The sequence below is a fragment of the Neomonachus schauinslandi genome, chromosome 12, assembly GCF_002201575.2.
Source record: "Neomonachus schauinslandi chromosome 12, ASM220157v2, whole genome shotgun sequence".
NCBI classification, from domain to species: domain Eukaryota; kingdom Metazoa; phylum Chordata; class Mammalia; order Carnivora; family Phocidae; genus Neomonachus; species Neomonachus schauinslandi.
In genome coordinates, this window is record NC_058414.1 from 14,484,997 (window position 1) to 14,509,344 (window position 24,348).

General features: G+C 42.4%; 1 protein-coding gene across 2 annotated transcripts in view; it reads left to right on the forward strand.

Annotated features, from left to right (window-relative positions):
• The window catches only part of VPS41 (VPS41 subunit of HOPS complex), a 181,563-nt gene that overhangs the window by 109,549 nt on the left and 47,666 nt on the right, over positions 1-24,348 (forward strand). For both annotated transcript variants that reach the window (XM_021703650.2, XM_044919922.1), the window contains exons 9-12: positions 377-523; positions 6,287-6,353; positions 19,235-19,332; positions 23,472-23,601. In XM_021703650.2, coding sequence (XP_021559325.1) covers positions 377-523; positions 6,287-6,353; positions 19,235-19,332; positions 23,472-23,601 — 442 coding nt within the window. The remainder of the gene's footprint in view (positions 1-376; positions 524-6,286; positions 6,354-19,234; positions 19,333-23,471; positions 23,602-24,348) is intronic.

Here is a 24,348-nt window from a genome sequence, read left to right on the forward strand (position 1 = left end):
AGAAATGTTACTTGTCTGTCATTTTGGAAATGCAGTGGTAGATATCTTTCCATTTCCCATTTGTGTTGTATTTGAGCCCCTGATGCCATCTGCTAAGAAAATCTCTTTTGTCCCGAAAGAAGGGTAGAGGTTTTCTTTTGTTGTGGGTTCTCACATGGTTTGTGTGGAGTAGGAGCATTTTCTTTTGCATGGCTCCCAGCAGTGCTCAGTAAACACTGTCAATATTTTGCGGTGCTAATTATTGGTGGTGTGTGGCAGGGGCTGTTAATAAGTTTTCCTGTCCTTTCCTTCTCCCTTCTTCTTTCCTTTCCTTTCCTTCCTTTTCCTTTCCTCCTCCCTAAGTGTAGAGGACACTTAATGCTCTTGTATTTTCCAGGGTGTGAAGATTTTTGATATCACCTCCAAGCAGAGAATCACCAACGTGCCCCGGGATGACATAAGTCTTCGCCCAGATATGTATCCGTGCAGCCTCTGCTGGAAGGACAGCGTGACGCTGATTATTGGCTGGGGGACTTCTGTCAAGGTGGTTTGCTTATCTTAATAATAAGTCCATGTTGTTAAAGATCCTCCAAAGGAAGATGAGTTCTTGAGTGCCTTCCAGGAACCAAAATATTTTGCCCCCTGAATGTTCACGTCATGTGATACTCATTTATGCTCAAATCCTTTCATATGCAGAAATTTGGAGATACGGTCTTTCTTTTCCTTGCCACATAAAACAAATTGTGAACTCTTCCTTGTTCAGGGTGGTGCTGCCATCTGCGATCCTTAAATTTCCCCTCGCCCTGTTGGCCTTAGCTATTTATGGAACATGTGGTTGGTTTCATTGGTTCGTCAGGTTTTCCATTCCTTATTGTTCATTCCATTCCCCTTAGCTTCGTTAGAGTTGATGACGGTGGGAAAAGACTAAATTATCCCGCATGCTTGGTCATAGTTGGATGGAGCAGAGGCCCAGACTTATTGATAAGATTAGGGGCTGTTTTTTGCCATGCAGCTATCTGCCCCTCGTGTGCCTGAGTAAGTGAAATTCAGCTGTTCTACAGAAGAGGGCCCAAAGCTCATTCACACTTATTTTTTGCGTACCAGTGTTTGTCTTGTATTAGGTATTTCCGAACCCAAAGTTGTTGGCTTCCCTTTAAAAATATATAGCTTAATATAAACAAAATAAAAAAATTAGCTAAGAATAGTATGAGAAAGTATCCCAGCAACCATCTAATGGCAGAACTCAGGCTTTAGAGTCGGACAGGTCTGGGATCAGTTCTAACTTCTCCACGTACTTCCTGTGTGAGCCTAAGCCTGACTCCTCATCCACAAGTGGGAGTACTGACTGTTCCTGAGTCCTGAGCTTTGGGGAGGATTAAATGAGGTAATGCCTACAAAGAGCTTAGCATAGAATCTGACATGTTGTAAGTGCTTCATAAACCTCAGTTGTCATTATTATGCCATAAAATTCTAGAAAAGTCTTGAAAAAGACATGGTTATTTAAATGTACTCTTCTCTGGAAAAGGGAAGCATAAAAATTATTAATGCAGTGCTGCTTACTAACCAAAACAAGCATTGTTAACTTGAGGTAGGGTCCTCCTGGCTCTTAGGTTGGTATGGTTCAAGTCCTCCTTTCTTTCTTAATTGTTTTCATGTATCAAGTGAACATAGCCTGATTCATATTTAGGATAGCAGAAGGGAAGGTGTGCCCAGTAGTCTAGGATAAAAAAAAGTGAAAAGTGATTCTCTAGTCTCCTTATTCCATATGTGTGGTTACTCATCCAATAAACTTACATTGTTGATATATTTTTTTAATTTCCTTAAGTGGACCAAGTGGCTTTTTGTTGGTTGTTTAAAGTTGTGATTTTCTGTTCTTCCGCTGAAAGACAAGGAAAATTAGGCCGTAGGGGCGCAGAAGTTTATTGAATGCTACCAAAAATGCCTTCTCTCTTAAGCTGAATAATGGCCCACAAAGATAGTATGTCCTAATCCCATAACCCATAAATGTTTCTTTATATGGCACGAAATAATGATTAATTAAGGATCTTGAGATGGGAAGATTGTCCTGCATTATCTGGGTGGGCCCTAAATGCAGTCTTTTTTTTTTTTTTAAAGATTTTATTTATTTGACAGAGAGAGACACAGCGAGAGGGAACACAAGCAGGGGGAGTGGGAGAGGGAGAAGCAGGCTTCCCGCTGAGCAAGCAGCCCGATGCGGGGCTCCATCCCAGGGTTCTGGGATCACGACCTGAGCCAAAGGCAGACGCTTAACGACTGAGCCACCCAGGCGCCCCAGTCCCAGTTTTAAAGAAGGAGCGCCACCTCGGGAAAGGGGAAGGCAGCATGAGCAGGGAGGCAGAGACTGGAGCACCGCACACAGCCAAGGGAATGCGGCAGCCACAGGAAGCTGGAGGAGGCGTGTCGCGGATGGATTCCCCTCTAGAGCCTCTGTGGGGAGTGCGGCCCTGCCGACACCTTGATTGGGGCCCAGTGATACTGGTTTTAGACTTCTAGCCTGCAGAACTTGGACAGGATCAATTTCTGTTATGTTAAACTGCCAAGTTTGTGGTAGTCTGTTAGGGCAGCCATGGGAAACTAATATGCTTTCACTGTCCCCAAATTATGATCCAGCTCATACATAATTTTTCATGTCAAATGTTTCTTTTTTTTTTTTTTTTAAAGATTTTATTTATTTATTTGACAGAGACAGAGACAGCGAGAGCAGGAACACAAGCAGGGGGAGTGGGAGAGGGAGAAGCAGGCCTCCCGCTGAGCCAGGAGCCCGATGTGGGACTCGATCCCAGGACCCTGGGATCATGACCTGAGCCGAAGGCAGTCGCTTAACCAACTGAGCCACCCAGGCGCCCTCAAATGTTTCTTCTTATTTACTGGGGATTCCTCTTATTCAGACTCAGTTAGTAGTACGCCGAGTACTTCTTCTCAGTTGAGAATCCCCCTGTGATCTGCTGAGGGAAGAGAAGATAGACATAATCTTTCCTCTCCGAGAGCAGTCTTACTGGGGAGAGACAGCCACACGGTGTAGCAAAGCAAGCCGTTAGAGCCATTCATGCATTCATTCATTCGGCCAGCAACCACTTACCGAGTTCCCGCGATGTGCCAGGCAATGTTCTAGTGGGGGAAGATGGACAAGCAAGTGAATATACCACGTTGATGCTGGTAAATCGCAAGGGGAGTAGTTAAACAGGGACATGGGGAAAGGGGCTGGGGTGAGTGCTGCTATGTAATACAGAGCGATCAAGGGAAGACATCTGTCCTACCGAACGTGTCCTTTGGCAGAGATCTGGAGGGAGGAGGCCACACATCTGTGCGGGAGGAGTGTCTGCTGGGGTGGCAACCAGGGCAAAATCCTTGAGGCAGCGGTGTGATTGGCGTGTGTTTGTGGAACATAGAGCTTATGGGCAGAGCGGATGGAGCAGGTATGGAGGAGAGGGATAGAACTTCCGAGGGAGGGGGAGGGAGGGAGGTGGGTACGTTGTGTAGGGGTAGATCGTGTAGGGCCTCACTGGCCTTGGTGCCATCTTTGGCTTTTAATTTGAGTGAGATGGGAAGCCAGCAGTGGGGTTTTGAGCAGCGGACTTAGTTAAATGATCTAACTTGGATTTTGAAAGGATCACTGCTGTGTGGAGCCAAACAGCAAAGGGGCAGTGAAGATGGGAGACAGGGCAGGAGGCCACTGCAGAACCTCTGTAAAAATCCTGGTGTGTCGGATCAGCCTCGTGGAGCTGGATTCTGGATGTATTTTGAGGGTAGACCCTGTCGTATTTATTGATGGCTCGATGTGGGATGTAAGAAAAAGACAGAAGTCAGTGGTGACTCTTTTAACCTGAGAACCTGGGAACCGAAGCTGCCTTTTACTGACATGGGCAGGACTGATGATGGAACACATTTAGAGGGCAAGTCAGGAGATGTTTTTGCGTGTGTCCACTTGAGATGCCCATTAGACACGTAAGTGGAGGAGTGGCAGAGGCATCTGGATGAAGCAAATTAGCGTTCACGGGTGAGAACCTACCTGTCAATGTAAAGGCTCTTGAGGTCATCGATCTGCTCTTAGGGGGCACCTGAGCTTAGGGTAGTGTTTCACTCTTCACCCACGTGCACCTGCTGCTACCTGTCTGAGGCAGGTGTGGGAGATAGAGCTCAGACCACAGAACATGGGGTGGGGGTGGAGAGGAGAGCCCAGCCACCTGAACTTCCATGTGTCCTGGTCTTCAGAGAGCTCGTAGCAGGGTCAGGGAGACAGTCTGGCCTCGGCCTGAGTTCCCTTTTCCCGAGGAGCCTTCCTCCCCTGCCGGTAGACACCCCTGCTTTGTACTTCTGTACTTGCCCTTCGCACTTGAGTAAGAGGACTTTGTGTGTCTTCCCCACTGCCCCATACTCTTTCTAAGAAAAGAGCTATGCCTGTTTCTTGAAACCCGTAACTCAGGACTGGTGCCCAGTAGTTGCTCAAAGTGCTACTGAATATTATTCGTGGATTACTTTCTGTTACTCTCCTTCAGACCATTTGAGACACTACTCATGTACTTTTATCAGCACATTAAGACGGTTGTCCCTTGGGCACTGTGGGGCATGCCCGATAGACAGGTAGGCAGTTTCCCTAGTAAGTGTGGACAGAAGAATCAAAAGTCTAACAAAAGGAGAAGGAAATAGGGGAAGATTGGGGAAGTGGACAGGACATTGTCTGAGGTGGACAGGAGACAAAAAGCAATAATGGGAGAAAATTGCCGGTCACTTCTAGGCAAATGCTCCTACCTGCCCCCCCTCCTGGCACTGGGTTTGAGTCCTGTGTTAGAGCAGGGCCTGCCATGTAGTTCCTGCACTGCTGGACAGCAGTTTGGGCATGCAAACCAGGTCACATCCCCATCCAGCCCCAGTTGGGCTTCTAGGAATTTATCCTCTGGCAACAGAAGCCCAAACGTCTTATATCCAAGTATGTGAATCGTGCCTTCAGGTTGGATAGAGGCAAAAACTGAATGTCTAAAAGGGTATCGTAAGAAAATAACAGTACACTCATGCAATGAGATACTATAGACATTATTGTGTTGTGGAAGAATATTTAAATAATACATTAAATTACTTAAGGTGATTGTTAGGTTAGTTAAAGTCGCTTCCAAACAAAAAAGATTGTTGGTGTGTTCACTTTATAATGGGACAGTGGATAATGTTTGCTTTTTCTCTTTGGGTTTTTCTGTATTTTAGAATTTTCTATATTGTAGCTAAACTTAGGGTAGTAGTATTTCTTGTGTTCTTTTATAGCTACCTAAAGAAAAAGGAAAAAACCTGATCCTTGATGAAAGTTGCGTAGAATCAGTGTTTAACTTCAAGTTGTCTTACCTCAGTGGCAGAACTTATGTAAATTTTTGTTGTCTTATTAAAAAATAGAATATATTCACTTTAGAAAATATAACAAAGAAAACTGAAATTATCCATGGTCTCTCACCTTAAAATAACCATGGTTAACACACTTACATTGTTTGGTGTGAGTGTGTATGTGTGTGAGAGAGATAAATGCACACACACATATATATCCAAACCATATCCATATAATTTAAAAAAGAGATTGGCAAACTTTTTCTGTAGAGGGTAGTAAACATTTTAGACTTTGTGGGCTACATACCGTTTCTGCTGAATATTTTTCTTTTTTTGTCTTCTTTCTAGCCTTTCAAAATGTAAAAAACTCTTTTTAGTTTACAGGTCATAAAAAGACCAGTCAAGAACAGGCTGTAGTTTGCCAGCCCTGATTTAAAGTTTATAATACACTGATTTGAAAACACTTTTTTTTTTTAATTTTAAAACACTTAAGAGGGAAAAAAAAACACTTGAGAGAAGAGCATGATGCCACTTATGCAAAGTATTACTTAGCAACAGTGAAATAAATGACTAATATGTAGTCAGAAACACAAGCCCTAATGTGAATGTTGCTCAGGTTAGCCATTGGGCTTTTTGGTTATGTGCTTCTGCCAGGGCTTTATCTGGACGATGATAGAAGTAGTCCCTAAGTAGAGTTGCAGAGAATGGGTCATTGGAAACATGTTAAAATGATATTATAGTTTCCCTTCTTTCTTTGTCCTTGAATAAGACTTTACTGAAGAATAATGTTGGAGAACATAAGTAATGGTTGCTATATGTCATTGAAATTAATTTCTGTCGTTTTAAGTCATTGAGTAGGTTGTATGCGCTCCGTCCCAGTGCTATATGGCTAATTTAACAAAAGTATCCTATATTGAATGAAATGTTATGAAGAGTTTTCCATCACATGAGTAAAATAACCTGTGAATTTATTTTCTAGATCTGCTCAGTGAAGGAGCGGCATGCTAGTGAAATGAGGGACTTGCCAAGTCGATATGTTGAAATAGGTAAGCCTTCTAGGAATGTAAGACGTCAAAAGAGAATCCATTTCAGTAAAGGGAAACCTAAAACCATGTTCGTCTTCAGGGCTCATCACTTGGGACCTGAGTGAAGTAGGTCAAGAAGCTTTGAAGTTTTGAAACTTTGCTATAGAGACCCTCTTTTCTCACTGTATTTCCAATTTTTACACAGTATTTTTGTAGCTGACTTTGAAGTTAAATAACCACGGGTTTGGGTTCTGTTGTTTCCCACCTGGACTTTGGACAAACTGCTATATGCCTCTGCATTCTCATCTATAAAATGTGAGGAAGAACACCTTTCCCACAGGTTGTGGTTGGGAATTCAGAGCGTTCATGCATGTGCAGCTCATCGCACATACTGACGCCTGGTCCTGTCCACATATAACCTCTGAATACGAATTTTCATCATCACTGGTCTGGGCCGAACTTCCATAATCTTTTCTCTGGATCACTGCAGCAGCCTCCTGACTGGTTTGTGTCTCTTGCCGCTGTGAATTGTGGTGATCTGGTCTCCCCACTGCAGTCAGCATACAAATCAGATCGTGTCACCACCCTTCAGCCCTTCCCCGTTGTTTGTAGCACGGAGAGGAGACTCTTGACGTGAGTGCAGGGGTCTGTGCTGGCCCTCCCTGGTCTCCGCACTGCAGCCACACTGGCCACCTTCACCCATCCATGCTCCTTCTTCTTATCTCTCTAGAAGGCCCTTCTTGCCTCTTTGCATGTCACTGACCCTTAATCATCCCTCAGCTCAAGTAGGGGAAGAGCCCTCTGGACCTTGCCAGCAAGGTCAGACCCTCCCCTGTGAAGCATGGGTGTCACTCCCCTTTCTCACACCTGTTTCACTTACAGTGACTGTGCAGTTGTTCGGTGTAGGTTGGTCCCTTCCCCCACACCATAAGCTCCCTGAGAGCTCGCTCTGGGTCCTTGCTCAGTGTTTGTATCTCCAGGACGTGGCCCGATGTAGGTACTAAATAATAGCGAGTACTGAATGGATCTGTGACTCAGGGAAACACCTGTTCAGGAGAAGTATGATGAAGATGATCTACCACTACTTTTTACAACTTAGTTTTATAACTTAGTGTAAAAGTATTCAGACAGAAAGGATGAAAGCAGAATGACTTTTGCTAATTAAACAGATATAATCAAAGCTATTTTGGGACTGTTTAGAACCAAGCGGTAGGAGACAATGTTGTGCAACAAAGAAATTTTGCCACATTATAAGTCAGCTGAAAAGTTCATTTACCTATTTGGATGATGGATGGGGAATATCACTTTGAGGGGTTCTTATAACAAGATGAAGCTAAATCACTTGCACATGACTGTCTTTCTAAAACCAGAAAGGTGTGTATTACCCCCATGGCTCATATGGTCAGAGCATTTCAATCTGGGATATTTCGTACTTGAAGACAGAAGTGGGTGGTAGGGTTTTAATAATTTTTTGCCTTGCAAAGAGAAATAAGTGCATTGTTGGGATTGCTCAGGGTACGGACACAACAGGCCTGTGCAGAATATAACAGTCCTGAGAAGAACTGAGGAACAAGACACTAGAGACGACTGGAAACTACCAGGTCACTATCATTACTTCAATGTCTCCGTCTTCTTTTCCTGCCTCCCAGCAAAATCCTCTGAACACCTCAATGCATAGTGTCCTGAGAGAGAAGTATTCCAATATCTTAAATACAGATGAGTGGGAAAAAAATCAAGAACTCTGAGAGTTTTTAAGGGGATGGAAGACTTGCCAGGAAGGCATAAAAGTATCGTAGCTGTCCTCTCCTTAGCTGATGTTGATTGCTCACGCATGAGGCGTGGACCAGTCCCCTGTGTGCTTTACCTACATTGGTTCACGTCACCCCCGTGGCAGCCTCCATGACGGTGGGGCACAGGGACATAAATATCTGGTCTCAGATCTTACCACAGTGGCATTAGAAATGGACAGAATCTTAACTGCAGAACGACCACCAGCTTCTGGAGACACAAGGTAGTTTGCCAAATTCCTGTATGATCTTGATGAACTTGCTTCACCTTCCTGAGCCAGGCTTTCCTCACCTGTAAAATGGAGGTGATAGTATCTACCTTTGCAGTCGGTTGTGAGAATGAGACCTAAGTAACGCCTTTATCATTGTGCTTGGCATACAGTAGGCGCTCACTGAATCATGGTGGTGATTATCACTGTGCAAACTTCCAGCCCGGCTCTGTGACTGCTAATAGCTGGCCCAGTGGTGGCCCCGGAGCCCTGGGATCACGTTACTAAAGTATAGTTCATCTGTCCTACAATTTACGTGAAATAGACTGTGTGTGGGTGCGGGCAATACCACATTCCTGACGTTTTACTACTATGGTTAGTGGTTAAGTACCATTTTTTCCCCTCTTGAGAGCAAACCTTTAAGAATATAAACCATTTCCACAGCAGGAGGCAAAGTGGTTTAGATAAGAGTCCTTGACGAGGCTAAAGGAGAAGAGAAATATTAGGAGGTCTGGATTACAATTTGCTTTAGCCCTGAACAGTGTGAGACACTGTTCTTTAGTAAATGAGGTGAAAATGGCACTGAGGTTAAAGAACTTTCGGTGGCTGGCCGTACATTTCTCAGAAGCCAGATGTTTATAACTCTTACTTATAAATCAGAATCTCAGGAACAACACAAAAGGTTTCGCTCACAATAGGATATTAGTTTATTCTTATAAATGAAAAATAATAAGGATTAAGTTTACTGGGCAGTCCCCAACCCATGAAGACATTCTCTGTACGTAAGGCTTTTTGGATGTCATTTCTTTTTCCAAATTACATTGTTAAAAGTAGGTTGTGGTCTAAGCCTGCCATACTTGTTTGTACTTGGGTCTCTTGTGTTATCACAGGACTCCCTCCCTCTTTGGTACTTTTCACCAAAGTCTTCCACGGGCTTCACGGAATGGCATTTAGACAGTGTGAAGAAATGAAACCAGTGTTTGTGGGTCGTTTTCTGGGTGTCTACTGCCAGGGATAGAGGACTTACATGCGAGGAATTCACAATTGACTTCCTGATCTTGATTTCATATGGAAGCTTGTTTCATAAAAAGACTAATCAAGAGAAAAAACTATATGGGAATCTATGTAAAATGACTGAAGCCAGGAAGAAAGAGAGGGAATGGAAGAGGGGGGACATCTTTTTCTCTTTAAGCGGTGTTCATATCTTCAGTTGATTGTACACTGTGGCTCTTAGAATTTAGCACATTGTTCTATTTTTAGCCTCTTGATTGGGGAAAAAACAGTGACCTGAAAATGAGACATCTTTGTGGTGGTGGAGGCGAGTTGTGAGGTAAATGTCTTTCCTGGATCTAAGTGTGTCTCACCATCCACCTATTAGACTATGCTGACCCAGTTGTGCAGGTTCCAGCAGGGGACAGTTCTCGTGCCCTGAGTGACGTGGCTCATCCCCTAGCCTGAGGCTCAGCAGGAATCAGGACATTTCTGGCATCATTCACGGTGTTTTTGCTTAAGGATCTATCTTTGGTGTTCTGTTATAATTCAGTTTGACTCTATTATTTCTTAATTCTTCTGTTCTGCATTAAATTTTTTCCCTGACATTTTATTATGAAAAAAACTAAAACATACAGACAGGTAAAGAATTTTCACAAAAATAGTGAGCACCCATGTGCTCAGCTCTTAGGTTCTGCAATTAAGATTTTATTGTACTTGCTTTATTACATGTCTGTTCCTCTAGCCATTCCTCCTCAGAGTAAGAACCCTTCCCCACTCAGTGCCGGAGACTCAAATGTTTGTTGTTGGGTGTCGAATTAATAAATTTTCTCCGTAACAAGTATTGGTAAGAGATCTGAAACACCCGATGTTATATAACAGATACATTTGGTTCCTTTTATAAAAACAACCAGCAGGCACATGCCAAGTAGAATTTCATTTAATCTTCACAGTGATCCAGATGAGTAGGATCTGTCATCTGCTGTCATCCCATTTTACAGGTGAAGAAGCTGAGGTTCAGAGGGGTCAGGTAACCTGCTCAAGATTATTACATTCACAAGCAAAGAAAACAGCATTTGAACTCAGGATGTGCCGAGTGTCAAAGCTGTCGCTCATAACCCCTGTATCATATGTTCTTCCCATGCGTTCCTCTCTCTGACACCCAGAGGAACTGATGAGAAGGATAGAGGCTTACTCGGGGCGTTCAGATAAAAACCATTGGGGAGACATTCTCTAGCATCCAAACACCCCTTTCAATATGCCAATGATCATGTCTGCCCACCTGTTCTTCAAAGGGCCAGATGAAATGCAGTGGATTTTTTTCCTTATTTTGGTTCAGCAAAGCATCTCATTTGGAGAAGTAAGAGACTTTAGTTCCCCTTGTTTTATTCTAGGACTGATAGTCCTTCCTTGTTCCTCCTCCAGATTGTTAGAGAATATCTAGAATATAGTTGCCTTGGATGGCTATCAAAATGGTTTCTAAGGAAAGGGAACGAAACCCAGATAGTGAGGTGATTCTTTAAACCGTCTGAGAAAGAGGAACGTTCTTGTTTGCTATTTTTTAGCGCTTGACTTCAGTTTAGTTGATGCATCAAGGTAGCTTTGGGGGTGTTTTTGGTCTCTGAAATTGTTTTTAAGTTTTATTTTATTCTGGCAAGAACACAAGTTGAGGTCTACCCTCTTAAATTTTTAAGTGTACAATACATTATTATTGCATGAGTGAGCTCCCTAGAGCTCACTCATCTTACTTAAACCTTAGACCTTAGAAATTTCCCATTTTCCCCTTCCCTCCGCCCATGGCAACCACTGTTCTACTCTTTGATTCTGTGAGTTTGACTCTTTTAAATACGTCATAGAAACAGAATCATGCAGTATTTGACTTTCTGTGACTGGCTTGTTTCACCTAGCGTAATGTCCTCAGGGTTCATCCATATTGTTGCATGTTGCAGATTTTTCCTGCTTTTTTAAGGCTGAATAATATTCCAGTGTCTGTCTATATACCATGTTTCCTTTATCCACTCCTCTGTTGATGGATATTTAGCTTGTTTTCTACATCTCGGCTATTGTGAACAGTGCTGCAGTGGACATGGGAATGCTAATGTCATTTTAAGATCCTGATTTCAATTATTTTGGATAAATACCCAGAAGTAGGATTGCCGGATCATATGATAGTTCTATTTTTTCCACGCTGTTTTTCATAGCCCTCTGCCATTCTGTGTTCTCACCAGCCATGTATGAGGGTTCCAGTTTCTTCACATCCTTGCTAACATTTGTCCTTTATTTTTTGACAATAGCCTATTTACAACTTAAAATATAACCACTTGGTTTGACCCTTTAGACCCAGCAGGTCCTTAACCATTATTACCTTTTCTGTTGTGTGAGCAGTGTGTCATGAGCTACTCACTAAATCACTCCTCATCGGTGCTGCTTCCTGAGTGCTAAAGTTGAGCAGATGAGCTTATCATATCAGCTTAGCTCTGTCATTTAGCACAGTAGTGTGCTGAATATTGATTAGAAAAGATGTAATTAAATTGCAAACTAAACTTGCTTTAAATGGTTTTTGTCTTATTGTGCTATTGGCTCCTGACTTGAATGTTTTTGTTATCTTGCCCATTAGCCATTCTCTTCTCTTTTATTCCTGTGTATTAGGTCTTCTCCATAGTTTGCTGATGTAAAACATGGTAAATTCCCTTTTACTTTAATGCATCTGCTTCATAGCACAACTCTGAAGATGTTGGCATGTTGTGGTTTCCAAATGCATTTTCTTAGATCAGTGGTCAGGCTGACAGAGTGTCCAAACTTACTGAAAAGCCTGTGGATAGTATATCCAGTCCATTACGAAATACTAGCATCTGGTGACTAAGGGGTCAGATTCTCTGGAGAGTAAGGCGCTATCACATAGGGGCCTCGGTGCTTTCTCGTAAGTGAATATAAGACAGTGAAAGGTACTTGTTCCTATTTATATGTTGCTTGAGAAACTCTTGTTTGTTTGCTTTTTTAAGAATCTTAGAGGCCCAGATCTGTAGCGGATTATTTTATGTAGCTCCAATGAAGATAACAGATCCTCCGGGCCACATCTAATGGGCATTTTGAAACCCACAAAGGGAAAACAAGGGCCAAAACCAAAGAAGCAGCACAGGTAGCAGTGGTTTTGTGCTTGTAACCCAGCAGATTCTAGAAAAGGGCTGGGCACCCGGCTGCCGCCACAGAGTGGTCAAGGCCATAGCTTGCATTCTTGCTACCTGTAGCACACTTCTAACCAGAGCAGCTCTGTGTGACTGCTGTCTGGGAAAAGGAAGACTTCAAATTCCTACTTGTGATACCTTCCACTCAGGTGACTTTAGTCAAGTTACTTAACTTCATTGAGCTTTAGCGCCCCACCCTGAAGGAAGTACAGGGTTGTTACGGTGAAAAGAAATCCTGTATGTACAGCATTTGCGAATTGCTTCTCATGTGGGGAATGTTCCTTAAATGGGAGCTGTTAGTAATATTACTATCATTTTCAGTTACTCAGTGAGAGAGAAAAACTGGTTTCTTTTAACAATCAGAAGACGAAAATACTGTCGTCCCTCAAGTCAGTTGAACGAGAATTGAGGGAAACGTATAAATAAGCTTCGATTGAATTATCCTGAAGAGATTAATATATTTCATAACTGCATTTTCAGTAAAATGTATCTGTAAACCTATATGATACAGGTGCACGTAATCAAGAATATTGATTTAAATATCACTTATAGGTCTGAATATACTGATAGTGAGATAATCTACTTGTGAATTATTTGGAGAATGGTCTTTGTGTTCAGACCTAAAATCTTGATTTTTGTCCTTTACAATTTAATGTACGTTTTAAATAACATTTTTTAAATGAAAATTTTTTAATGAACATGTAATGAAATGTTTTATGTTATAAACACCATGCCTGCCCTTGGGGGCTTATAGTCATGATTATTGCTGTTTTCACCCTAATCCCTATCCCCTGGAAATAAATTATCCTGCTCTGTACTGTGTCTTGCTTTATTTCCATTTTTACGTAGCATGTGGTATTATTACTATTATCATCATTATATTTATTATTATTGTTACTTGCTTCTAGACTCACAATGTCACAATATCTTTTAAGTCAGACAGGGTCTTTATCATTCTGATGCTTCTAAAAGAATGTCTTATGCCAAATTGGTGCTCAGTAGTTCTTTATTAAGTAGTTGATAACCCCCAAAGATGTAAGACCCAAGGTACAAGAGAGTTCTTGTTAGTTTCTTTTGGCAATCATTCTGAAACTGATAGTGGGTATGCAACGGAAGGCCCAGTGGTACCTGTGTATTTGTGACTCTAACCCCGACCCATTGCCCCGGCGGATAATAAAGTTGGTGTGTCTCACGGATATCTTAACATTTTATGCTTGGAGGATTCTCAGAAGATGGTGGCAGTGGTAGCATAATTTTTCAATCTGCCTGAGTCAACACCTAAAAATGGAACAACTAGATCATACGACCAAGGACTCATTGACAACATGTACAACACAACTGAGCGACAGAGTAGCCCTGAGAACCCCAGATACAAGTGAGTGGGAGAAAGCACTGACAGCCACAAGACCAGCTGTGGTGTCAATATCTGTGTGAGAGAAAGTAGAGGGGAGCAAGGGGGCAGCTGGTGAATTTGGGATCAGAAGAACCCCCAACCAGTGTGTGGGTATTTCCTGGAGACCTCCAGCTGCTCAGTGGATGCAGGGCTGCATTTAGATGAGGGGCTCACAGCCCCGGGGCCTTTGTGAACCCTTAGCAGTCAAGCATCTAGTGCTGTGTGCCGAGGCTGGAGGAGAATAAAACCTGAATAGGATATGAACTGTAGAGACTGAAGAGAAGAGACAGGTACAAGTGGGGCGGGAACAGTGCCGGGACGTCTCAGAATGCAAGAGGCCAGGTTTTTAACACTGAATAAAAACAGCATAAGAGGGAACTCTGCTAAGTTTGAAGAGCTGTCCCAGTCCCTGCCTCTTTCTAAGAGATCGGGGACCATGACATCACCCACGGATGAGGACTGGAAAGGTACCAAGGTCAAATCCCATACTGAGGTTTAAGGGAAAGTAAATAAGGAGCAGAATAACCATGTTGGCAGTGAAAGCAAGAAACACCCAGAACAAGCTATGAGACATTTTTTTTAAAATAATAGCAAGACATGAAAGAACAAAAATCCGAATTAAAAAAAAATCTCAAATGAGATGACAGAACTCAAATATTTATAAATAATAGGACAATTTAGAAAATCACAGAGCAGTAAGAAAAATATTTTGCAATGAAATAAATGCTGAAGACTGGCAAAGACAATTCAATCTACAAATAAAGAGATCCTGAAGAAAACAAAACAAAGGAAAGGAAAGGAGCAGATACGAAAAACAGTAATTCAAGAAAAATTTCCTGAAACTACAAACAAAACCGAAAGCTAAAAATTAAAAGTATACCCCTCTGTATCTGAAAAGAGTGACCCACGATGAGCACCATTACTGGACTTTCAAGACAGTCTGTTGGGCATCTCGATCTCTGCTGCCCAGTGCAGAGGCCACTGGCCACTTGGAGTCCTTGAAGAGTGGCGGGTGTGAATTGAGCTGCACGGCATACAGGATTCTAAAGACCTAGCATGAAGATAAGAAGTAAATCGTCTCCTTAATTTTTTATGTTGTCACATGTTGAAAACATTTTAGATATGTTGTGTTAAATATATTTTTAAAATTTTACCTCTTTTTAATATGGCTACTAGAAAATTTAAAATTGCATATGCAAATTGTCTCTTTGGCTTGCGTTAATAGTCTGTTGGATAGTGTGAATCTAGAACTCCACAAACTCCCTTCTGCATCGGGGTCCCCATTCTGCGTCCAGAGGACCTCCCTGAATAGATTTTTCCTGTGAAGAATCCTTTTGAAACTTTCTCTTTCTCTCAATATGCTTGGAATCTCTCTTTTTTGTCTTTTTCCTTGAATACTTTCTTTTCGTGTTTCAAGGAACGCTTACCCCCCAGAATAAGCCAGAGCACAGCACTGCTTGCATCTGTGGAGGTAGAAGGCTGTGCCTCAGTCCTGACCAGCACCCCCTTGCCATGTCCATCCTACTCATAGTGAGCACAGCGCCCCCTGCAGGGCCAGGGAGCCATCACCGCACTCTGTAGATCCTGAAGTATAGCTGCTGGCTTGGGCTCCCTCTGGAAATGGCATTCTCCTTTTTCTTCCCTCTCTTCAGCTTTTACCTTATGGTTTGTTTAAGTGCTCTCCAACCGAGTTTGTCTTTGTTTTCTTTGTGATTTATCTGTTCCAGATAACCAGTTTAAAGATGAGCTTCTGTGGTAATAGACCTATAAACTATGTGTTTTTAAACTAGTTCTCCTTTAGGGAAAAACAAGTAATCTTCATTAAGATGACTAAAATCATTGATACGTGGAAAAGAAGAGAATGTTGGGGAAAATAAATTAACCGAAACGTCCACCGGTCTTTTGAAAATTTGAAATAGAAAGCCCCGTAATTATTTGAAGGTATTTTACAAAATCAGCCCATAAACTTTTACATCATTTATGCATGTGCTTCAGGAGAATAAATATTACTATTCCACATTTCCTTCTCTTGACACTAATCTTGACACTTTTTATATGCGACATCTTTTCTTCATAAATAGCATTTTTCCAGTTAGTTTATAATTTAGCCACTTCACATTGTCTGCCTAAATTATTACTAATTCTCAGTGAAGTCTGGTAAGATCTAGTACTTAACAAAAGTATTTATTACAGTGTCTGGAATTGAGAAGTGAAATAGCTATGTGGTTCTGCACATTTTCCCTTGTTTTCTTTAAGAACACATTAGATTTTCTGTCGTTCTTAATTAGAGAACAGGAGATTTTCTGTCTTATTTGTGGAAGCTATTGTGGACTGGGAAATAAGGATGTGGAGCAGGGAAGATTCAGATAGAATTATTTTCTAGCTTCTCTGTTCTGTTCCTTAAAGCTCATTCATAGAAACCAAGGCTTGATGTATATTGGGTTACCTGTAGGAGAGACACTGATCCTCCTTGTCAGTGGGAGCTTAGGCAGTATATTTGGCATCCTGAATGGGGAGAGTACGTTGTTCACCCACCACTGGCCAGATGATGTTCTCCCTCAGGTGCCTGTGGTAGACAAGCACATCAAATCTTCCTTGTGACTCCCATGAATCTGTGGCATCTCTGGTTGGTTGGTTGATTGTTGATTGAACTGTATGTATAGCAGTCCAATGATGAAATGTTACTTAGTAAAAGAGAACTCAAGTCCATTTCTTTTTTTTTTTTTTTCATTTTTTTTTTTTCAAGTCCATTTCTACCGAATAGGGTTTAACCACCTCAGGAGTGATGGCAATCAGAACCTCTGGTTAGTGTGCCGGTGTGCCTTCTAGAATGCGAAACTGCCACCTCTTTGATCACTGGGTCCTCCATGGCCCGATACTGTTCAGTAGCATTTGTACATTCCAGCCCTCCCCTGTCCCTTCCTTACGCCCCTCCCCTGTGTACAGTTCCCTCTGTGGGAGCTTCTCTAGAACCTTCCATGCCTGGCTACACTGGATGTGCTCATCTGTACGTGTGGCCATGGTGGAGGTGGTTCTCTGCATACACACTTCATGTGAACATATATCACATTACCATTCATTACCATTTTACCAAAAGTAGTTTTAAATGCCTGGATAAAAATACTCAGCTCGAGCTCATGAAGACTGAGGAACAGTGCTAGTGGCAGTGCTGGGACCAGAGCACCTGCCTTTGGAGTTCCACTCTTTGGTTCTTAACAGGACACCATGACCACCTATGTGATCTAACCAAGGACAAAGCATAAGAAATACTACCTTTTTAATGTTTATGTTACCATTTAGTAACTTTTTTGGTCAACCTCAATTTCATTTTGGTGTGAAAATTAAATTGTGAAAACAGTTGTATAAAAAGTTGGCATTAAAGATAGGCAGAGACAAGCAACACTAAGGGATCTGCAAGGAAGTGGAGAAGAGGCAGAAGAAAAATTCAGTAGCCCCTTATTTCATCTGTGTTAGGGGTTTTATTTCTACTCTGATTCCATTATTTTATAGATGGGAAAAGTTATACCTGCAGAAGTTAAGTGTTCAACTTGTAACTGGAAGTTATAACCCAGATTTCCTGACTCTACATTAAATGTTTTTTTTTAAGATTTTATTTATTTATTTGAGAGAGAGCGAGCAAGAGTTGGGGAGAGGGGCAGAGGGAGAAGTGACTCCCCACTGAGCAGGTGGCCTGATGCAGGGCTTGATACTAGGTCCCTGAGATCATGACTTGAGTCGAAGGCAGACACTTAACTGACTGAGCCACCCAGGTGCTGCTACATTAAATATTTTTTCTAATATGCTACACTGACTTCCCCTAGTTTGGAGAGAAGAGCAGTTTCATCATAGAACTTAACTGAATCTGGGGCTCCTGAGTGGCTCAGTTGGTTAAGCGTCCGGCTCTTGGTTTCAGCCCAGGTTGTGATCTCAAGGTCTTGAGATCAAGGCCCCACGTTGGGCTCCACGCTCAGCATGGAGTCTCTTTGAGATTCTTTCCCCCTCCCCCTCCTCCTTCCTCTTCTGCTCTTCCTGCTCTGCATGTACTCCCTCTCTCAAATAAATAAATAAATAAATAAATAAATAAATAAATAAATAAATAAATAAAATCTTAGACTGTAACACAAAACTTAACTGAATCTGAAGCTGAAACTAATACCAGAAACTGTGGAGAGGGTCTAAGTCAGGAAACTCTTGGAAAATGCAGTGGGTCCAAATGAGGGTCTGTTTCCAAATGAATCTGTAAGGGCAGTGCATGACTCCTAGAAGGGTCTCTGCCCCCACCACTACTGTATCAGCTAGCTTTGCTGTGTAACAAACCACTCCCAAACTTAGTTGCTTAAAGCAAAAGTCATTTATTATAAATTTTTTACAGCAGCTAATTATTAGAATCACGCTGTTAGCAATATTAGTACTTCTACTACTGAGCTTTCTATTGGGTCTGTGAACTCCATTGTAATTAAATCCATATACTTCTTAAGTGATGCACTGGTTTTGAATTTTAAATGCCTTTAAAAAGAAAGAAATTTCTTATTTTCTCTGACCTTTATTTCACTTAGGAAATAGTGGTCTTTCATCACAATGTAATCTGTATTAACACACTTTTTTTTTTTTTTTTTACTTCTTGAGTCTTCAAATAAAATGTTTGTTTATTTTTAAAAAGGAACAATAGGGCGCCTGGGTGGCTCAGTCGGTTAAGCGACTGCCTTCGGCTCAGGTCATGATCCTGGAGTCCCGGGATCAAGTCCCGCATCGGGCTCCCTGCTCGGTGGAGAGTCTGCTTCTCCCTCTGACCCTCCTCCCTCTCATGCTCTCTGTCTCTCATTCTCTCTCTCACAAATAAATAAAATCTTAAAAAAATAAATAAATAAAATAAAAAAAATAAAAAGGAACAATAGTTTCGTAATTACAAACAGCGTTCCTTGTCACCTTTGGATCACTATAATACCTTAATTGTGAAAAACCTAAGGCATTTAAAAAAAATACTATTGCTGTTAACATTAGTTTACATTGGGTTTTCTGGGTTTTAAAGTGTCTTCATGGGATTTAACTATGTCATTTTTAAGCTAGCTGGTCACAGTGTCATGTGTGACCGTTCAGGCTGCTGTTATTGTCAGGCTTGCTTTTGACGGTGATAGTAAATTTCAAGTTTGAGTTCCTGGATATCCTTTTCTGGCCTTTCATTATTGTCAAAAAAGTGAGTTTATCCACGCCCCCTTTATGTTAGATTTCTACGGTAAATCCACCCAGCATTCGTAGTCGATGTGTCCTTTCCTTGGGGGGGGGGGGGGCTGCTTTTTGCTCCTGTTAACACTGAATCTCCTATCCCTTTTGTTTGCAGTGTCTCAGTTTGAAACTGAATTCTACATCAGTGGACTTGCACCTCTCTGTGATCAGCTTGTTGTTCTTTCCTATGTGAAGGAGGTGTCAGAAAAAACGGTAATTTTTTTTTTTATACCCCAAATGCAAAGGGAAGTGTGGGTTCATTTTTCAGCATTGTAGCCAGATCAGGTTGCCCATGAAAGGGCTGTGCTGTAGTCTGAGCAGAACTTCCTGACCTATAAAAGAAGGTCGGCGGAGATTATATATTTACCTTTCAGAAGCTCCACTCATTGCGTGCCTTTGTTCCCTTTGCCGAGCCAAGGGGAGTCATTTTTTTTTTCTCTTTTTTCCATCTCCGTATTTTTGTTGAAAGGAATGAAGGATTCCTTTTGCTGAAGGGCGAAGAAACTAAGCTGACACTGTGCATTAGCAGAAATGACAGCGATGAAGTTGATCTGCTGCAACAAGAGGGGCCCCTGTGGTCAGAGGGAATTACGGAAAGGGCACTTCATTATTTCCTGTGGTCCAGACAGATTTGCTTACTTCCCAGTGGCCGACTGATTTTTGCTTTGAAATAGGTTGCGGCAAAGTCTCAGTTATCAGTGCAAATGAGGGTGTGAAGCGCATGGCCAATAGAAAGCATCAGAGAACCCAAATTTCGTTGTACGTGACTTTGGAGGGAAGCCTGTGTTTGTGATCCAGTGGAGGGCATGTCCAGTGGAGCCACTCGGTCTTCCTTTGAAGCCTAGATGGGCCCCATTCCCAGCTTGTCTTCACTGTTAGAGTCCAGGGGTTCTGCCAGGAAGGGGGGTTAGGGGTGGCTTCAAGGCATAAACAAGGAGAGCTTATTTAGGATTTTCTCTTAGATGCTGTATATAAAAGAAATTGCAAATTGATTGTCTAGCCCTTTACAGTAAGTAGGGCTCTCCTTATCTGTATCCTCTCCTTTTTCCCCCCTTTTCAATTGGCTAGGAATAAAATGGGGGGGACCCTGGGAGCCCCAGTTTTGAAGTGGTACCTGCTCTTGAGCATTTCTCTGAGTGAGCACTTGCAGTGGGAAGTCATCACTATAGTAACCTGAGGCTCTGGGCGCCCATGTTGCTAGGCAATGGGATGCTGGAGACTTAAGTGAATACTCAGAGCGACTAAAATCAATAGGGCTGGCTCCTAGCCCTGTTGCAGGACATCACTTTATTATTTTATTTATTTTTTTGAAAATAAAGAAAAGCAGTGGCTCCCGAGGGAGTAAATACAGTGCTTTCTGATGAGGGAGGTGGGGTGGGTTGAGAGTGTGATTGAAAGACATAGGAAAGAAGCAGTAAAATGAAAAAGGGAAAGCCTCATAAACAACTGAGCAAAAAAAAGAAAGGAAGCAGGGAAACCTTTGTTAATAAATCAGAGTATTATAAAGAAATAAAGACCAAAGAAAGGCCGACCTCATAGAGCAAATTAGAAAACAGAATTGAAAAGAAAAAAAAATGGAATTTTTTCAGAGGAAGAGGTGTGAGGGACTCGGAGAGGACTCACGAATGTGTGTGCCAGCGCACGTAGCTATTTTATATGACACCAAAGTATACCTTCGATCCTTAAACATGGAATAAGCTGATAAAATTAAGACAAAAGGAGTAAAGCAAGCGCGGGTCCAGGCCACTCCCCTCTTCCTCTTTTTTCATATGGAAAAGACAGTGTATCTACAACATTAAACAAAACTTGTCTTTAGGTGGCGCCTGGGTGGCTCAGTCCTTAAACGTCTGCCTTTGGCTCGAGAGGTCATGGTCCCAGGATCCTGGGATCGACCGGAATCAGGCTCCCTGCTCGGCGGGAAGCCTGCTTCTCCCTCTCCCACTTCCCTGCTTGTGTTCCCTCTCTTGCTGTGTCTCTCTCTGTCAAAGAAATAAATTAAATAATTAAAAAAAAAAACACAAAAAACTTTATATCCTGCACATCCTCCCCCAGAATGTTCTCCCTTATACCTGTCACATCCGTGCATGTGTCCGCACAGTTGCCGTCATGGTGACTCGCTCTTCTGTGTTGCCGATTTTTATGAACCTTACTCTGTTCTCTCTCCATGCGGCTGTGTATTCTCCTATCGTTGTCATTTATACTGGTTGTGAACTATTTCATCTAGATTTATTAAGCTGTTCCCCCTAACGTTTGTTTCTCTTTCATCCATTAATAAAGCATAGGCGTATCCAGAGTCATGCTAATATGCACTAAGGATCAGAGAACCAACAATACTACCAAATTCTCGCTCTTGGGAAGTTCACAGATAAGCAGGGCTGCTTGACCACTGAGCAAAGGTTGTGAAGTAACAAGATAAATCACATCACCGATGGTTTCCTTATGCATCTCAAGGAGCTGTTTATGTGACCAAGCAATACAGTTTTCTCTTAATATTATTTGCTTTACAGAGAAAGTCAATTATCATATGGTTTCACTTATTTGTGGAACATAAGGAATAGCATGGAGGATATTAGGAGAAGGAAGGGAAAAATGAAGGGGGGGAAATCGGAGGGAGAGATGAACCATGAGAGACTATGGACTCTGAGAAACAAACTGAGGGTTTTAGAGGGGAGGAGGGTGAGGGAATGGGTTAGCCCAGTGATGGGTATTAAAGAGGGCACGTACTGCATGGAGCACTGGGTGTTACACGAAAACAGTGAATCGTGGATCACTACATCAAAAACTAATGTATGGTGACTAACAACATAATAAAATTAAATTAAAAAAAATAAAAATAGAACTTCAAAAAAATATTTGCTTCAAATATTTTTTTCTATCCTTGCTATTCTAATTTTGTTTTTTTTTTTGTCATTGTTATAGCAGTTAATTTTTTAAATATTCAAGTCTTTCCATTTTTCCCCCATTTCAAAATTGAGATATTTCTCATTTTTCCACAGATGGGAAAAATTATGCTATATATTTGCTGTTTTTTTTCCCTCTACTAGTTGATCTTTTATAGTTGCTGTTTTATTTTTGGAAGGTTTTAAAACGTATGAGACGCAAAGCTAATGCAGTTGCTTCTCAGTTAACCTAACAAAATGGATCAGGTACTCTTTGAGGCTTACGGTGTTCTTCGGGGAACATGGGGAGTTAGGGAAGCCCCGATTTGTCTCACGCTGTCCCCTTCCTCTGGGGTCTCTCTGCCAGGGCCACACAGCTGCAGGTCTTGCTGCTTTGGAAAACACTCAAGTTGTGTGTTTTATGCCGGCATGCTGAATGCTCCAAAAGCACAAACTTTTAAAGTGAAACAAACGACTTCAAGATTCACCCATAAGTCCCAGTTTTTCCACAACTTGCGGTCTCACCATTTACTTGTGTGACTTTGACCTTAGTAGAGTTTTTGATCCCCAGTTCCTTCATCTGTGATATTTGGAGCAATAATATTCTCCAAGGGGTCATTTAAGAGCTCAGTGAGAGGGGCACCTGGGTGGCTCAGTCGTTAAGTGTCTGCCTTTGGCTCAGGTCATGATCCCGGGGTCCTGGGATCGAGCCCCGCATCGGGCTCCCTGCTCAGTGGGAAGCCTGCTTCTCCCTCTCCCCTCCCCCTGCTTGTGTTCCCTCTCTCGCTGTGTCTCTCTCTGTCAAATAAATAAAATATTTTTTAAAAAAAAGAGCTCAGTGAGAACAGTCTGCGTCTCATCACCTTCTAGATTAGTGGAACTGCATCGGCCCTAAAAAACTCTCCTTCCCCTTTCTCTCTTGACCTAGAACTGCACTGTTCAAAACTATGGTCATTAACCATATGTGGCTGTCTAAATTTTAATTAATGAAAAAGAAAATTAAAAACTTGGTTTCTCGGTTGCGCTAGCCGCCAGTGACTCCTGCCTGTCACGCTGGGTGGTGCCCGTGGCGACCGTTGCCTTCTCAGCGTGCTCTGTTGTCGACGTAGCTCAGTCTGTGTGGCTTTTCAGCATCACCAGTAAGCTTACCGGTAGTGGTTTGGCAGCTTGTAATGTTATTTTTACCCTTTCTCACGTTGGTGAGGAAGAGACGTAAGCCAGTTACGGAAGTGTGCGGTGGCCGTGCCCTGGAGCTGAGTGGCGGACGGCTGCAGGGGCTCAGTAGTGCCTGTCCTGTTGATGTCACACAAAAGGTCAGGAAATACAGTGTGATGAGGCTGTCCGTGCAGATGGTTAGAAGGGCTCACATCTGCCCAAGTTATGAAGCCAGTGCACTTAATTATGACTGGAACGAATTTGTACAGGTTCTACAAACGTAATGAGAACACGCCTTTCCCTCTCTTTTCCCCCCAGGAAAGAGAATACTGTGCCAGGCCAAGACTGGATATCATCCAGCCACTCTCTGAAACCTGTGAAGAGATCTCTTCTGATGCTCTGACCGTGAGAGGCTTTCAGGAGAATGAGTGTAGAGATTATCATTTAGGTGAGAGACCAAGGCTCTGGCTCATGGTATTTCTTATACTTGTGGGTTTGTTTCCCTTTCATGTGATTAGCACAACCAGGAATTTAAATTGAGGGGCTGCAAGGGTCGTAGAGACTACCTGGGCAGACCTCTCGTGTCGAAGATGAGGGTCCGCTCACACAGCAGACGGGCCGGGTAGGCCTGGGGCCAGTACTGAGGTGAGTAGCCTCCGTGGTCTTTGTTCTCAGATTTTGTGTGTTGTCCTAATTAGTGTGACACTTACATTGACGTCAGGCAGCATGATTCTGTGGTTGCCATACGACTCCCAACTTTATGTATCTGGAAAGTATGCTCTGGAATGGCAGAGAAGTCCTCTTTCTGTTTGTGACCAAATGCCCAGAGCCTGGAAGAGTGCCTGACAAATACTCGGTGTTCACTGAATATTTGTAGAATGGATGAATGAATGCACTGGTCACTGCCCAGAAATAAAGGACGAACCACTGCTCTTTGGTCATACTGGGGCCTCTGTGCTCGAGTGTCCTCATATCCTTTAAAAATACATTGATGATGGGGCGCCTGGGTGGCTCAGTTGGTTAAGCGACTGCCTTCGGCTCAGGTCATGATCCTGGAGTCCCGGGATCGGGTCCCACATCGGGCTTCCTGCTCAGCAGGGGGTCTGCTTCTCCCTCTGCCCTCTTCCCTCTTGTGCTCTCTGTCTCTCATTCTCTCTCTCTGAAATAAATAAAATCTTAAAAAAAAAAAAAAAAA